Here is a 17,416-nt window from a genome sequence, read left to right on the forward strand (position 1 = left end):
ATACAAACTGATCATAATTTCTCTTGCTAGAGATAACTGTAGAACTCAAAATCTTCTCCTTCTGCGTAAAGCACAATGTGCAGGAGATGATAAGGTTTGCTGACTATTGCTAGTCACATGGGGCGAACCACAAAGAGTCAGCACCTTAGCCCCTTTTCTGGTGTGGGAAGGTAGGTAGACCACTTCACTGGGTTGGCACCTAACTATACACGGCCCAGTCGCTGTATAAAAAGCGACAGGCTGTGCTTCGCACAGCGTCTGGTTGGGCTAGGTTGGCACCCTACTCTTTGCACAATGAATGAACAAAGAGGGATCTTAACGTGCATGAGTAACTAACACATGGGACCTTCATGTAAAGTCCAATCTGATGGACAGTGTTTTCTCTCTTACTAGAGGGGACGGTATGCTTACATGCAACATTGCTCAGCTAGGCACAAAAATCGAATCCGGGTCAAATGGAATGAGAGGCAGACGTGCTACCGACTAATGCAAATCACTGCCCAGACTCACAGCTAATGAGATATGATGGGAGAGGATATTGTTTATCCCAGCCAACTGAGGGATAGAGTAAATTTGAATTGAAATAATGAATAGTACCTTTAAAGAGGAAATGGAAAATGCAGGATATCTCTCACAGTATCAGTATTACATGAGTTTGCATATTTTCATAATCGATTCAGGTTCAACTACCAATTACTTGACCTTGCCATGAAGACATCATTCTCAACAAACTCAACAAATTGCAGCCTTCACATTCATGTGATTATCCAATCAGGAATGTAGTTAAGACATTAATCTAGATGCTCAACAGGCAATCTTAATGAGCACATTACATAAGCTAATCTACTTCAAGGATAAACTTGAAAGCTTGAGAGGAAACATGAAGTTTGGTTAGGTAAGATGCTCATTTCCATTCACCCTACAATGTCATATTTTAAAGGGATGGTAAAGTATTGGTGGAGATGAGAATTGGGCTTTTAACTTTTTGCGAGATACCAAGAAAACACTTATGAAATAGTACAGAGCATACCATTTTAAGAGGAATTCAAAGTTTATTTGATGAAAATCGGGTTTGGAATGACTGAAACATCCAAAAACAAAGTAAAACAAAGCAATCGTAATAAAGTGTGGGTCCCGCACTTATTAGAATTGCTCTGTTTTGGATATCTCTGCCATTTCAAAACCAATTTTCATCAAATATATGTTGAATTCCTCCTGGAATTACATGTTCTTTCATATTTCATAAGAAATTTCTCATTATCTCACCAAAAAAAATTTTTAGAAACCTGAAATTAGGGCTCAACCACAACTATACAATCCCTTTAAGGCAGGCTTAGCAAGACTGTTCACTGCATCCACTCCAGTGGAAGTCAACTGAAAAACATGTCAACAACGGATTCTTTATCATGCAGCACTTCCACAGACAGTAACCTGCATCTCAGTGCAAGTTTTGAAAATGAGAAAAACTCATTATTTGCTGCAAAGGTGTGTAGATGTTTGTTCAGTTCTTGATTGATTTGCTTCTATTTATTTTATCACTCTTTTAAAATTCTTTACAAAACAGATAACCTGGCAACAGTCGTACTAAATGAAGAGTTCATTTCATGAACTCATATAATCTCCATCCTCTGGGTAGGGTGCTTGTAGATTTAAAGCACAGGGAAAGCAGTTCATTCTTTATCAAGATGCAGTATTGCTAAGATCAATTACTGTTTCAAAAACAAAGACCAATAACAAAACCCTTTCCAATCATCCGCTCACATTTTTTAAGACTTACTAGGAAAACTTAAAATTGCAAATGACAACATCCTGTCACCTGTACATTTGAAAAACTAAATGTGCCATCCGCTTTTGTACATTTGAATCGAATACTTACAAATATTCTAAGTGCACATGAGTCATTTGCTTACATGATACATCTGGAAAAAAATAATTAACCTTAGGTGTAAGACTAATATGCATGAGAAAATCATGGAAGAGTAAACTCTTATTTTTGTTTTGACCATTCTGTCCACAAACTATTCCACTGTGACATGAAAAGTTGTTTGGTTTGGGGTGCGCCACTATAATACAAGAGGAATTTCTCTAGGTTCACAACTTGTGCTATGCATATTGAGAGAAGTCATGATTATTTTTCTTTTCAGTTGGAGGGGGTGGGCGACGAAAGCATACAGAACTTATTACACGGACATAAAACTAAACTTCTTTGTTTGAAGGAAAAGGCATCAAGTTGGGTTGGGAATGAAATTTTTATTTTTTTTTTTAAAGCTGAAAACTGACAGTCTCATAATCTGTCTTGTCCCCATGTCATGATGGGCAACTGATAATTCTTTACACCCGGTTAGTAATTCAAATAGCAGTTTGTACGTGTTTATGGTAGATTTTACACGGATTGTTGCCTTCTCAATCTCCTCAGTCGGCACTACTGTTCGTTGGCATTCAAAACATTTTGGTAGCGAGAACATCCTAACATTTCATTGTTTTCATGATCAAAAACAAAAAATATTTAACCCTTCATACACTTAAGCTGCACAATGATGATGATGAATGGTGGAACAAGCCATATGAAATATAGATAACTCAATGATGCCCTTTAGTCCCAATCCAGTATTACCACTGCCATAGAAACCTGGAGCAGACAATCCCACTGATTCATCATGGTACAGAGCCGAATAATGGCTAATGTACGACAAACGGCATGAGGTTGGATACCTGTGTATCTAGTGCAGGCCTCGATCTGACGAGACGGAAGTTATCTTTAGATTTATCATCTGCATGAAAATTAACGACTGCAAACCATATGCTGTGGAGAAATCTTGTGTCAAGACTCAGAACATTGATGATTTTAATAGAGATAGAATTAGCCAGAGCTCATCCCTGCATCTGAGTAGTATTAACTGCTCTGTGAGAATGCTTTGTAATCACAAATCAGAAGAATCCAGATGGTGAATAACATTCACAGGAAATGTTCTCAACTTTGGATTTAACTTAATAAGAGTTTGTTGACAAAGCGAGGCATCAGAATCGTCGCCATTGGCGCTGGAGACATGCTGTTGACAAAGCTGCCACTCTTAAAATGCGCAGCCATCAACCTCACACAAAGTACCCTTCTTGCAACAGAGTTAAACTGTTTGTTATGAGGGAAAGCAGATTCATGGCAGGAAATCTTTACTGGTGACAAACTAGGTGGTCTCTAACAGACATCCCTGCATACACAGGGGCCAATGTCGGACTTCAATGATGTTACAATCACAGCATTCATATCAGAGATCAGCAAGTGTCCCCTTTATCCATGTGTGACAATTAGCCTAAACTCTCATACAAGGAAGACATACTTGCAAGCAGTGTACTATTCAAAACAGAAAAGAAAAAGCCACACTATTGTCACAACACTTACATAAAGTAGACAGTTTCCTTTTTTTTTCCAGAAAGTTTAGACAAGAAGTTAAATACATCTATCCAAGCAAAACAAATTCAAAGAATTCCTTCGAAGGATTTTCTTTTGGAATGCAACCAAATGCTGTGATCAAATGATGTATAACATCTGTAGCATAATCAACTCCTTATATTCTATCTGAAGTGAACAATATTCCCCAGTATATTCAAGACCTTCCTTTCATATTTATTTTACACATTTATGTGACTGATGACATCCCATAACCCTGTAGAAAGCATGTTGCTTATAGCAAACCTAACAATTCCTACTAGTGTGACTTCTCAATCAGTGTTAACTATGGATTAAAAAAGTTCAATTGAGGTTAACTTTTGCCACAATCATCTTAAATACTATTCCCCATCAGACATTCTCATTCAGTGACAAGTTAGAATATGACCCCTTAGTTCTGTCTTGATAAGGTCGCATCCTTGTGAAACAGTCTAATCTTTCTGAGAAAGTTAGTACAATGTGTAGAAGAGGGAAATTAGGGACCCTTGGCATGTTCCTTTGCACAAAAGTTGCCACAGGCTGCTTGATTCACCCCTTTAAGAAGGTTGCTGGATGCCAGGTGAAGACAACATGATTAGATCCTGATACCAACAGTTATCAAAGCATGACTAGTATGTGGGCCGCAGGCAGTTATAATATATATTGAGAGGATATTGCATCACGACGGACTCAACGTTGCATGGGTTTCACACAGCTTTTCCTCTCCCCTCTGTGAAGAATCAGCTTGTGTGCCTCCCACCCAGGTGGGCTTGAAGATCGACAGCTTGGCTGGCTTTATCCTTAGTGTGGACTGGCTACTTAACGTAATGATATGTAAAAACCAGCATCAGCTGTGGTCTGCATTGAAGAACTCCATATGTTCTGCTCTTCTAAGTGCATGATACGGAGAGGAAGAGGCTTTGGAGTTTCCAAGCAGTGTGTTCTCAGTGCTTGCTTCCTCTGGAAATAGAGAACGCATCTCACTCGCTGTAAATGGTCTACATCATCATCAAAGGGTTGCATTGCAGAGGTGCTGTGAGCAATGTTTTCAGAATAAAAGACATCGTGTAGTGACGACAAAACTTCTTCTTCACCCGTCCATCTACAGTCATCTGCACTCGTGTCTCGAGAAAGGAGTTGTGTCAAAGCCATGGACGCCTCACAGTCACTACAATATAACACAGCATCGGCAGTACCGCGGTCTGACTCCACCCACTGATGGAGGGGGCGTAACCGGTGCAAAGTAGGCATGGACCTTCACATTCGGCAGCTGTGCCTGTATCGGAAATGTGTATGGACAAACGAGGATAAACAAAATATAATAAGAGAAATGTGACAGAATCAATTCACTTGCAAAGCACAGAGTCATAGCTGTGTCTTCAGGTAATCCCTGCTCACTTAACAAAATATATGTAAATTGGTATCCTGGTGATTCAACTATTATATCTACAATTTGATTGAATTCTTCTTTTCTTTTTTTGAACAGTAGCCTGGATTACAAAAAATGAATGGAAGTAATTTATAGTGCTATCTGCAAGAATATTTAGTTGTGTTAGTACTTTCGACACACTGGGTATGACAGTATCCTGAATTACAAAGTGTGGCATCCAACGGGATACAATGTGCGGTGTCCAGTCAAAGTATGTTACAGACTTTGACTGGTCTGTGCCAACAGGAATTCAACACACTAGTTACTCACTCTAAGTCTTCTGATGCCTGCCCGTGTGATAAGCTGGCAGTCATAGAGCTCTATCCGCTGCAGCCCTTGACAACCCATCAGGTGATCTAGTGAGGCGTCTGTGATGAGGGGACAGTTGTCCAGTTCAATGACCTGTAGGTGCTCTGTGGCACAGGCGCTAGTACCAATGAACCTGATGCCCTCGTCCGTGATCAGTTCACAGTGTGATAGCGTCTGACAATCAGCAAAGAATCAGCGATTAAATTAGTAATGACTTCATCCAATATATGGATCAAGGATCAGTTCCCTCAACTCTCAATAATTCACTGTAAATATCTGCTATAAGGCACAATGAAACATGGCACACACAATATTGTCACAATGGCTGTAATCAAAATACAAAAATAAGAAAAATCAAAGCAGTTCAGCAGGGCATGAATTTCATCTTCAGTTTTTGATTAATGCTATGTAATGGAAGACTGTCATCTCAAAGCTTTCATTATTTTTCATAATTACAACAAAATCACATGCCTGGATGAACATATGATGGACATAAAAAACCAACAACATTGCCATATTTCCATTTCATGAGCATCTGTGCTGTCTTGAAGGTATAAACAAAGCAGCACAATTGTATCCTTCCTCTGAATCACTTGAAATAAAAGACACACATTACTGTTAACAGTTCATATTACATCAAACTCACTGGCTGTGGAGACCCTGTCGGTCTTTTGCCAACATTTGTCTGTGATTAAAAAGCATTTCAAATTAGATCTATGTATGTACAAAATGTTAGGCTTGGTATCCACTTTCACATGTAAACACATTGGCCCAATTTCACAAAGGTAGTTTAAATCAAATCAATACTTTAGATTTATCCAACAGACAAAACATAGGCGTATTCTGCATATGTATGCGCACTACCATGCAGCTATTATTCCGAGGTCTGTTAGCGTGCACAATGTGTCATACGCTTTTACGCAGTCAAAAATTGCATGTTCCATAAGATAAGATTTAAACTACCTTTGTGAAATTCCCCCCATTTAATGGCTCTGCCTTTTCTCAAAGGTGTCTAAATGATCTGATGCCTATCAACATACCAGCTTCTGCAAGACTTGACATCCCAGGGCTAGGTAACTTAATGTTGTGTCTGTAATCTGCGCAGGTGATAAAAGCACAAACATATAGTCCAAGAAACAAATTAATCACAAGTTCACACTGCAAAAGAGTAACTGGCAAATGAAGTAATTTTAGGTAGTATTGTTTGATTTGATTTGACACAATAGATTAGAAAAACAATCAACATTAAAATCATGGGGAGTTTACACTATACTTCTTTATGCTGGGGTTCCATATCACACAATGGGAAAAATGTGTCAAATTAGCTTTCTTGCCAAGATAGCTGTGCTACAAAAGGGTCTGGAAACTGAACTTCCTCATGATGTAAACACTACAGAATGGTTATAAAATTGAGAAATGCACACATACAAAAGGGAAGGACAGGTACCGCAAACAATTTTTTTTTTTTTTGATTATAAAGATGTCTTACACACTCATTCGTTCATAAATATTGCATGCACAAAAAACAATAAGTCTGCAGTAGTAAAAAATATCTTAGTATATTAATATTATATACTTGCCATATTCCTGAACAGGCAGGATCCATACATGAAAACAACTCATATTAATTCAACAAAATTTCAATATTCAATTGTCTCATACTTACCAAAACACACTCTTCTAGGTCCATCCTTTCCAGCTCTGTACATGTCTGATATTGCCAAACAAGACATACATAGTGAATTAACAAGTATTCACACTGCATGGGTACATTTTTCAAATTGCAATAGACCTAAACAAGTGACTGTCTATTGATCCTTTTTCATTTATAATCAAGGCAATGACGACATGAATGTTGGCTCTTTTTCCCTTCAAATTCATGGGGGTAGGACTTAAACAAGGTGTCTTTTATAAGATCTGTTCATGAACACTGTCATTGAAACAAGTGGATGGCACACAAAGTAAGAGAACAGTTATGATATTCCACATGGATTGACACTCGTCTGAGCTTTACGATGATTCAAACTCGACGTACATCCTTGTGATGCTTCAACAAGGGATATGTCAGTGATGAAATTGTAACTGTTCCTTAAAAGGAGCCGCATGAACACGCATAATTTATTACCTGGAAAGGCAGCCACTCACAATATTTGAAATTGTGCTACTTTCGGAAAGAGAAAAGTAAAGTTCTGCTTGAAATTACAAAAGACCCGCCACATAGCGCTTTGAAAACTTATGCAATCATAATTCCGGAGGATGATATTGGCCAATTTCAATTAGAATTCTAAATCTATTGAGAGAGAGAAAGCCAAAAAGGTGATTACTGCCATCTGATCTGAAGAAGCAAAAAGATGACATTTGACTACTAGGTAATACCACTGGATCGTACTACAACTTTATCTACATGGTATATAGCACATATCACTTCAGTCTTTATGTACTAAGGAATAAATATGTGACAAGTAGATGGGTACAGATTCGCATTGAGTTCTCAACTTAAAAAGCAAAGATTTACAGAACAGAAATGTTTTCCTGCTTTCTTAAAGCACATTAAACAAATTTTTAATATAGTCTGGTAAATTGTTACATAGTTCCATAGAGGCAGCTTAAAATGACTGTGATCCATCAAATTTTATTCATATCTCTGAACAAGCCAGTAGTGATCTGAACAAAGATCTTCTTCCAGGATTGTATTCATGCATCAAGGCACATAGATAGACCGGGGCAGAACCCTTCAAACATTTTGGATGTACAATGTAAGGGTCAAGGATTAATTGACTTAACTTTGTATCCCTTACCCCTAAAACTGATTTTCAAGACTTTGATTAACATCTGAACAAAAGTATTAAGAGAGATAAAACTGTACCAAATACACAGCAGACTAACAATAAAATGACAACTGATGAACAATAAGAAATTGTGGTGGCACAGGTATGCTGAAAAGAAATGTAAGAAGGTAAAAAGAATAGCCTAAAATAGGTCATACTGGATCAAGCATGCAACAGTTTGTACATGACTTCAGATATCCTGTTGTAAAGTGTGTGCTGATACACTTACTCTTGCTAGGGCCTGGAAGCCACTGTCAGTGAACTGTGAACAACCAGATACTTCTAGTGTCCTATGGACCAGAAGATATGGAAGGTTATAGTGAGGATGCAAGGGTATCACATATCAAAATAATGGCAGATCTCAGTTTCAGTTTGCTGCAAAGAAGTATTCACTTACACAGATAATGAGCACATTATCACCATCAATTAATGATGTTCATATGAAAATGCTTGCCTTTCTTAATCATTCCCAGTGTGATAACTTCCATTCATGTAACTCTAATGATGTCCACAATGAAAAATGAGATTTGTGACAAAATGACAGCAGCCCGTCAGCACAATCTTTCGTTCACACTAAAACTTTTAGAATGACACCAATATGAACTTTCAATATCATAGTCAGTGACCACAAGTACAGACCACGGTCAATTGTTTTTTAGACCTTGAATGCAGTTGCTGCTGAATATGAAGATAGTGAAGAATTAGGATGAATATCACTGTCTGGAACTCCACATTCAATATCACTGTATTGAACTCCGCATTTGTGAAAACATCAAATATGTCACAGTCGCCAAAGTACATGTATTACGAACATTTCATTCATTAGCTTTGAAATATATGAAGAGTTTGAATTAAAAAACAGATAAAAGCAATTTTTTAAGTTTGTTAAAGTAAGGTCATCATCAAATAGAAACAAAAAATCTTTCAATGATACTGCACTCATTAAATAAGAAATATTTTGAAGATATCACAAAATTACCACATATTATATCTAAATTATTTTCTGTTTTTCAACAGATATGATCTCAAATATCTCAAACTGAAGAAAATGGATGTATATCACTTTTTGCATTTAAACTCCTCATATCTAAATCAAACTATGATTTATGTAGAAAAGAAATAGTTTGGAAAATCTCCACCATTACCCTATGAAACTGTCTAGACAACATTCATAAGTTTGGCTACTAGATAGACAGATGAGGCTTATAATGTGTGACCTGGTTAGAGTGACTCACTTGAGTTTGTGACAGTATTGACTGAATGCACCAAGAGTCTGGTCAGTCAGGTGGGTACAGCCGGACACACAGAGTGATTGTAATGTCCGACAGCCTTTGGCCAGTGCAAGCATCCCGTCGTCACTTATTAGCTGCATAGTGGGGAAAGGAAACACAGGGCTTATATCATACACACATTGCTTTAATACACACAGTCAATTCCGATAGCCCTACATACTGTCCACATGAACATTACTGTAAAATCAAAGAATTTTGTGTGCATAAAACTTTGTGAATTTTCCAAGCCAAGATTCATGAAATTAAAATGCATGCAAAAGTGTTTGTCTACACAATGCATTGAATGAATGCCAGTGGCAATTTCCAGGGAGAAGAAAAATCATGCTTCGAATGTTTCTGATTTTACAGCAATCAGCACAGAGGGCCTTTAATCTACAGTGGGTTTACTCTGCAATAACATTTCAACTAAACTTGTGATTGACAACTTTTAGAATTTAATGGATTGTCATAGAGTATATGACACTTCACATCTTTACATCATCAAGCACGAGACAGATATAGTTAAATGTAAAGAAAAAAAAAAGAGAGAGACTATACTGATATCCACTCATCACTGTTGAATGTATCATTATTTGTTGGAGAAATCGGAGACACTTATTTAGATTCCACAGCTACTTTTAAATAATATATCATAGAAACTGGAAGGAGCCATAGAAAAGCTCACTTAACATTTAATTGCCTTCACTTTAAACTGTTGCATTTTGAATCTGAAACTGAAGATATTTCTCAAATTTCTCACGTTAACCATACATGAACATTGCCTCTAATCACTAGCTATACAATAGCCTACCCCTACATCTTATTCACAAACAGGAGTAACACAGAGATTGGGCTAAATTGCTCTGAAATCACAACTTACTATTATGTATGCAATACTGAAGACATCATTTGTCAAACAATAGTTTTGATAAATACCACCTAAATGATGACTCACATCTGACAATCAAGGCATCTCAGAGCAGGTGTCAGAAATATTTTCATTCAGATTTACAGTTGAAACTACACCTAGCTCACAAATTGCTGACAAATCGCTCACAACTATTTTCAACGGTTTACTTACTGCACATCCTTGGACATTGAGTGTTGTTAAATTTTTACAATGGTTGCCTATGTGGGTGATACCATCATCTGTAGTCTGTAAAGAGATCACAGCAAATCAAGACAAAACAAAGAAACATCAGCTATTCTGCATTAGCAAATAATTTATGAAAATGACAATTTGTTGACAAATAAGGAAACTCTTACAATATGTATAAATTACATAAGCATATTATATCTTTACTTAGTTCTACCATAACAAAAAACTAATGGAAGCGAGCAATTGTCATCATAGGCCCCCTGATGAGCAGCGTGAAACAAAAAATGAGGTTCATATATTCAATCCACATCTGATAATCCTGACATCCCAACTGATCCATATCCCCTTCTAACACACAAACCGCTCTATCTTTACACAATCACAATGTTATGTTATTATCAACTTAAATCTTCATATCAATTCATGCTGTAATACATACACACTTCTTTTCTAGCATTGCCATATATGTAAAAATGGTACATTGTATGTACCAAAGAATGAAGGCAATGCCTAGAATTGATGTATTTTATAAACCAGGTCAGATCTTCATCATGTTAGCTTTGCATTGAAAAGTTGTTGGTATGTGTTGTGCATCTCTAGAAGAGAAGTGAACGCTTACAATTCTGCTTCATTAGTGATGCATGTCAAACCATACAATGTTCACAGACTCGTTGCTGGATTAAATGAGTCATTTTGATGTTTACTCATGGCCAATGTCCTCCATGAGCTCTGCATCTATGTACTTTGCAAGTAAACATACAAACAGGGTATAGCTCCTCTGAGCGAAAGATAGATTCTGCATCTGAAGAAATGTGATTCTTCATGCCCTTTGTAGCTTAGTAAATTTCCTCCTGGAAGAAAACCAATGAACTTACTTTATTAACATTCTATGAAAAGTACAAATGCAGATAAATCAGTCATAAAAAGAATTCACAGCATCATAATGAGCTGCCGACTGCACCACTGCTGTCATTCTTTTAAAATATTTTTTTTTAGTCCTAACTTTCTCAATACCTTTCTGCCTTTGCTCGCAAATATTCATAACTAATCACAGTTCTTGACACAGAATTACATTATGAGACAAATTCTAGTTTGTGTTAAAATGAAATCTGAGACTCATCTCCAGAAATGTAGGTCATTAAAAACAGCAAAAAATGTGCACACCCCCCCCCCCCCCAACTAATTTTACCAGGGAAGCACCATCTGTTATACACAAACAAACAAACAAACAAACAAAGATACAAATACTACTTTAGACAGTGCCTAGATGTCACACTGACAAAAAAAAAATAAAAACAGTTGACATTTGTCAAGTTTGAAATTTGTTAAGTTGAAAAAAACGTGGTTGAAAATTTGTGTGTAGCATGGAACTTACTGCATGACAACCTTTGAGGATGAGAACCTTGATGTTTGGACACCCACGGACAAGGGCCTCAATGCCATTATCGCCAATTTGGTCACACCATGAAATATTTAGATGACTAAGAAGATGACAGCCATCACTGCAGAGAAAACAAAAATTTGTCAAAGAAGTGGACTTCATATCCTTAGCTCTGAGGTCAAAGTCTTGTAGTAAAAACATTGACAAGACCAATAACTTTGCACACACTACCTGTTCAAACATGTAACAACACCATAACAGTGAAATACCCTATGGATAGTTTGGATAACTCTCAAGAACCTACCACGGCTGGAATAGCTTTCTCTGTCCTTTATAATTGCCATACATATCAATGTGTTGCTTGCACACAAAATGGTGTTATCATTGGCAAGTTCCTGCTCTTAATATAACACCTGCACTGTTTTCTTGATGTAAAGTGTGTATGTGTGTGTCTCTGTGTGTAATGTTAGCACATACATGTAGATAATCACCTTGGTCATGTCATTGCCTTAACATGTAGGGACAGTATGCTCATTACATACAAGGGAAAAACCTGGCACATCAGGCCCTATGCCAACTCTGAATTGTGATTTACATTATAAATGAACAATTTTGAAAAACATGAATCTCTACTAAACCACTAAGATTGATGGAGTGAGTCGAGTTGATGAGTGGATAAAGAGTAGATATGCTGCTTTCAAAGAGCAGAGTTGATAGGGATTTCCCCTATTACAAACAAATTCTGTTATGAGACAAAGGTTCCAACCAGTCATTGCACAGAGTCACGAACACACACAAACACACACATACAGATGCACACACCAGACACAGACATTTATGTGTACAAACATGAAGTGGATCACAAAAAAAAAACTGAGGGGCTAGAAAGTGAATAAGTGAAATCCACCTTCATAAAAATGCATGTTTTCAGTGAAAGGCCATTATCACAGCATCATAACAAATCATATACTGTATACGGCATATGTTTAGCGAGTCTAATTTTTGCAAATCCGGACTTCCCGACAATTTGGCAAGTCGTTAAATTCGCAATCGTGGAGCACAACCCTGAACAGAGAAATGTATGAGTGCACGTCAAGTTCATGTCGGATCAGAGTATAAAATATTTTCATGCATTTTTGAATTTGCGAATAGCACCTTACTCACAAAATTCGCAAAAATGAAAACCTCAAGAAATATTTGGCATATACAGTTGAAAGATCAGCCAGGGGACAGCACAGAACAGTCTTCCCTTCATTCCCACAGGAGCACCACGAGTATCAAAGGAGAAATCCACCCCAAAAACGAATGAAATAAAAAAAAAAAAAAAGGAGAGAAAAAAGTATTCCCTACAGAATGATACAAAAATGACAAAACTGGGATAAGAAATAAGGAAGATTTGACATTTTGAAATTTCACATTTTTTCAGAAAACCATTTCTTGACCAGTCCTCATAAATATTCAAAGAACAAGTTGGCGATGTCATTCTCTCAAAAATTTTTATTCATTTCATATACAGAAATGACAAAAATCTCCTATTTCAGCTGTATGAATATAAACTTGCCTTAAAACCACCCAAAATAAAAAAGAACAAATTATGTTAACTCCTATATATCTTGGTGTGAGAACATGCTTTCACTAGTATAAGCTAATAATAACAATTTTTCTGAATTTCATACATAACATACATGAAAAAATTGTGATGGTATTACATCATCAACTCTCTCATTTGAATATTCATAAGGACTGGTAAAGTTAACATTTTTGGAAAAAAAAACTTGAATTTGAAAATGTCATATCTTCCTTATTTCTTATCCGATTTCTGTCATTTTTGCAACGTTCTACTGGGAATTTTTTCTCTTTCCTTCAAAGTTTATTCATTTTTGGTATGGACTTCCTCTTTAAAAGAGGTGAGATTCCTGGAAGCTAACTACACATACCCCACCCCTGCCATAACATAATGGTATCATAATTTTGATGCATTGCACTGTCTGAGGTCTGAGGGCACATGGGCAGGGGTTTCATCATAATAATAATAAAGTTTGTACAGTGACGGGGCGATCGTTAATGGCCCGTTAACGATCGCCCCATCACTGTACAGGCATGCTAACCTGGAAATATTAAAATGCACATTACTTGAATATGAGACCATTCTGAACAAATAATTTTCACACAACAATAGATATATAATGTATTCTTAAATGAATCCCACAAGGATTGGAACAATCATCCCCTGGCCGGCCAGCATTCCCACTGATCATTTACTAGCCATCCCCTTTAACAAATCCAGACATGAAGTTACAGTTACACCTTTCTTGTGATTAAAAATGTATGTATTTTGTAAGTTTCAATGGCATGAGAACCAAGCTCTTGTAATGTTTTGCAGTATTTTCTGCTTCTTTTGATATGGAACTCTTTACATGTCTTAGGACCTACTACTGAGTGATTAGTGCTGCTTTCTACTGATATTGCTGTCTATCTAGTTAACAAAATCAAGAGGCAATACAAAAAGAAATACTGTGGATAGATAATACAGCAAAAAGATATCAGAGCCAGCAGAAAAAAATACAATATTTTAGCTATAAAACTTGACGAAAGTGAAATTCAAAATAGAGAGAATACTAGTAATAAATAAACTGTTAGGCAGTGTCTCACTCTGGCATTTATGTTGATAATGAAGCCAACTTTAGGAAAACAGTATTCTGCCTGTTATAATGAAAATCCACGGTATAGTTGTTCAATGATTAATAGAAAGCTCCATTTTCAAGTAAATACTGAACTCTAATTACAAAATATACTTTTCAAGTAGAGCTTGACTTTTTAACCCATTGAGGATGGACTTATTTTGATACAGTACTCTCCGCATAATCGGGTAGGCTCGGGCTGAGCGTTTCTTACCCGATTAAGTGCAGTACCCAATTAACATAAGAACACATCTCATTCACATTTGACACACACACAATGTGCATGCATTGTACACTGCACCAAACACCTACACTGTATGCTTAACACGCGTGCTTGCATGGCACATTTTACATACCTTACACTTGCTCAGTCATGAGCAATAATTTACACTCTTTTTATGGACAAATATGTCTTCAGAAAACTTTGTCGTTTGACTATAGACTCCTAGCTAACAGGCAGGCGTTTTCCGAAATGAACACGTCTCTTTGCATGCAGTAGTCACGTAGAACGTACGGTCACTAACTTTTCGAGAAATGACAGGGGAAAAGCAAAATTATGGAGCTGGTGCATGGCCTGATTTTCGTTGCAAACCTCTCGTAATTGTGAATGTTGTTGCGGAGCAAGGGAGGAGCGTAAGTGTCTTCAACTCTTGTCTGTCCATGCAATTGTGAGTGCCAGCTACAGGTGTAATGTTCGTTTACGTGTGGCAAGTCGGTACTGGTACATGTGTTTTCATGTTTAATCACTCCCCAAATGATCGGTCTTCTTTGTAAATTAAGCAGAGAATGCCATTAGGCGTGGAAATTTGACATTCATGATTTTTTAAAGTGTTATATCTGCGATAAAATGTGGGTACAAATTAGATTAGAAGAAAATTATCTACCCATTTATGCGGAGAGGCAACCCGATTATCAGGTAATTTTAATGTGCATTGGAACTGATTTTGACATTACTACCCAATTAAACGGAGTACCTGTTTAAGCGATACTCGATTATGTGGAGAGTACTGTATAACACACATTTCCCATAGACACCTGCCTGAGTATTTTGGGACTTGTCTTCAATGGGTTAACACTGAAAAAAAAAAAACAACAACAACCCTGCTTTGTTGTTGTGTTACGTTGTGCCATGCCTCACTGTACATGGTATGACAGTTTGTATCTCACCTGAGACTCTTTAGCGCGTTGTCTGTGATGGCTGTACAGGACACCATGTTGAGCTGGCTCAGCTTCTTGCTGAATTTACTTAGACTCTGCGCTGTATTATCTGTGATTCTTTTGCAGTCTTCTAGGTTCAGTACTTCTATATTTTTGCAGTTACCAGCAAATGTGCTGCAGATATGAGTAGAGCAGAAATACAGAGTAATGAGCATGAGTGACAACACATACAGACTCTGAGCAAAATATCCATAAAATCATTTGAAGTTGGACACAGCTACCTTTGAAGAAATTCAAATTTGCCAATTGACGTTTTTTCATCAGTAAATTTACTTCACAATTCAATAGGCATACATTCAGAGAATTAGATTCAAATGACAATTTTGTCATAAAGATAATTAAAGGTAACTTCTTAATGCACTTCTGAACAATCACAACTTTTATAGTGGTTCATTGACTGCCATGGCAGTAGGTGAGCATCGGGCAAACAAGAGCAGTTTGATCATTACCATGGTAACTGAATAATTGTGGCTTACAAAATACTTAAATACCCTTTTCTGCAAATTGGGCTGGATTTACAAAAGACAAATTGTTAGAACAAGGAAAACTAATCCCTTTCTCCAGAATGATTATCACGCACATAGTTTGCACTTAAAGTCTGACAGGTACAGACATACTGTACGAGCTGAAATTTTCGCGGTGGTTTTATTTTCACGAATTTCGCGAATCGCCTTTGAACAACACGCGAAAATAACAACATGCGAACAGATAAGCACAGTTAGACCTCGCAACCGCGAAATTAACAACACGTGAAAATGTTCTCCTAGTAGCAATTCGCGAAAATGTCTGTACGCGAAAATTTCAGCTTGTACAGTATATTATTCTTGAAGGTTTACATGTAATACACAAAAGACAACATCAACTTGGATGACAATTTTTACCACAGACTCCTTCATCAACAGGGGTGACATAGGCAAGGGGAAAAAAAAAAGCATCAAAATTTTAGCATTACACACATCACAGCACACAACTTGTTTTTCACTAAAATGTGCCTACACCTACATTTGTAGTAATCATGAATTGAAATACTAGCGCTGAAGACTGAGCAAGTACAGACTTACTATACTGCACTTAAAAGCAATATTACTGGATGAACTATCATTGTAAGGATATACTTTGTAATATAAACATCTACAAGATGAAGGATGTGCATACAACTTAACTCTCAAAATGTTAACTCTTTTAACACTTCCTGTGGTTTCTTGATTATCATCATTTCACACCAGCCTTCTCGGTACCACTATCTTCACACTCTCAATTCTGGGTCTCATGCCAAAATTATGTACATTGTATGGAGACACAGGCTTTCTTGAGAGTTTGTGAAAGTGTGCAAATACCATCTACATGTATCAAATATCTGCATCAAAGTATGTATTCAATGTACTACGGATCACTGTAGAGAACACTTACATATATGGGTATGAAACCAGGATACCAAGGCTGCACTATTGTTTATTATTACCCGTATCAGGCATCTGAGCTGTGGTTGTTTGAAATTGTATTCCCCTTGTCTTACGCGCAGGGTTACGCGCCAGCAGGGAGAAGAGGAGCAAATCTTTCATATTCCCCGCTTTGACAAACGCCTATGGGATTTGCGTGTTAAAAACGAGGGGAATATAGCATCCGGGCATTTGAGCTCCCAGTGAGGAAAATTTGCTGTTGATGACAGTTTCTCGCGGAGTAATTTTGCGACGAAGGGCAAATTCCCATAGGTTGACACGTAAAACTAAACGACGATTGCTGTTACCGTGTGAGCCTTGCTGTTTCTACATGCGC

General features: G+C 37.1%; 1 protein-coding gene across 1 annotated transcript in view; it reads right to left on the bottom strand.

Annotated features, from left to right (window-relative positions):
* Positions 1 to 3,275: 3,275 nt before the first annotated feature.
* Positions 3,276 to 17,416, bottom strand: part of LOC140237394 (uncharacterized) — a 52,168-nt gene continuing 38,027 nt past the window's right edge. The window contains exons 6-14 of the mRNA XM_072317315.1: positions 15,590 to 15,754; positions 11,736 to 11,862; positions 10,343 to 10,417; positions 9,226 to 9,356; positions 8,220 to 8,280; positions 6,829 to 6,873; positions 6,203 to 6,259; positions 5,124 to 5,336; positions 3,276 to 4,700 (exon numbers count right to left, since the gene is read on the bottom strand). Of these exons, the coding sequence (XP_072173416.1) occupies positions 4,593 to 4,700; positions 5,124 to 5,336; positions 6,203 to 6,259; positions 6,829 to 6,873; positions 8,220 to 8,280; positions 9,226 to 9,356; positions 10,343 to 10,417; positions 11,736 to 11,862; positions 15,590 to 15,754 (982 nt within the window). The 3' untranslated portion in view covers positions 3,276 to 4,592. The remainder of the gene's footprint in view (positions 4,701 to 5,123; positions 5,337 to 6,202; positions 6,260 to 6,828; positions 6,874 to 8,219; positions 8,281 to 9,225; positions 9,357 to 10,342; positions 10,418 to 11,735; positions 11,863 to 15,589; positions 15,755 to 17,416) is intronic.

Source organism: Diadema setosum, chromosome 14, assembly GCF_964275005.1.
Source record: "Diadema setosum chromosome 14, eeDiaSeto1, whole genome shotgun sequence".
Lineage (NCBI taxonomy): Eukaryota > Metazoa > Echinodermata > Echinoidea > Diadematoida > Diadematidae > Diadema > Diadema setosum.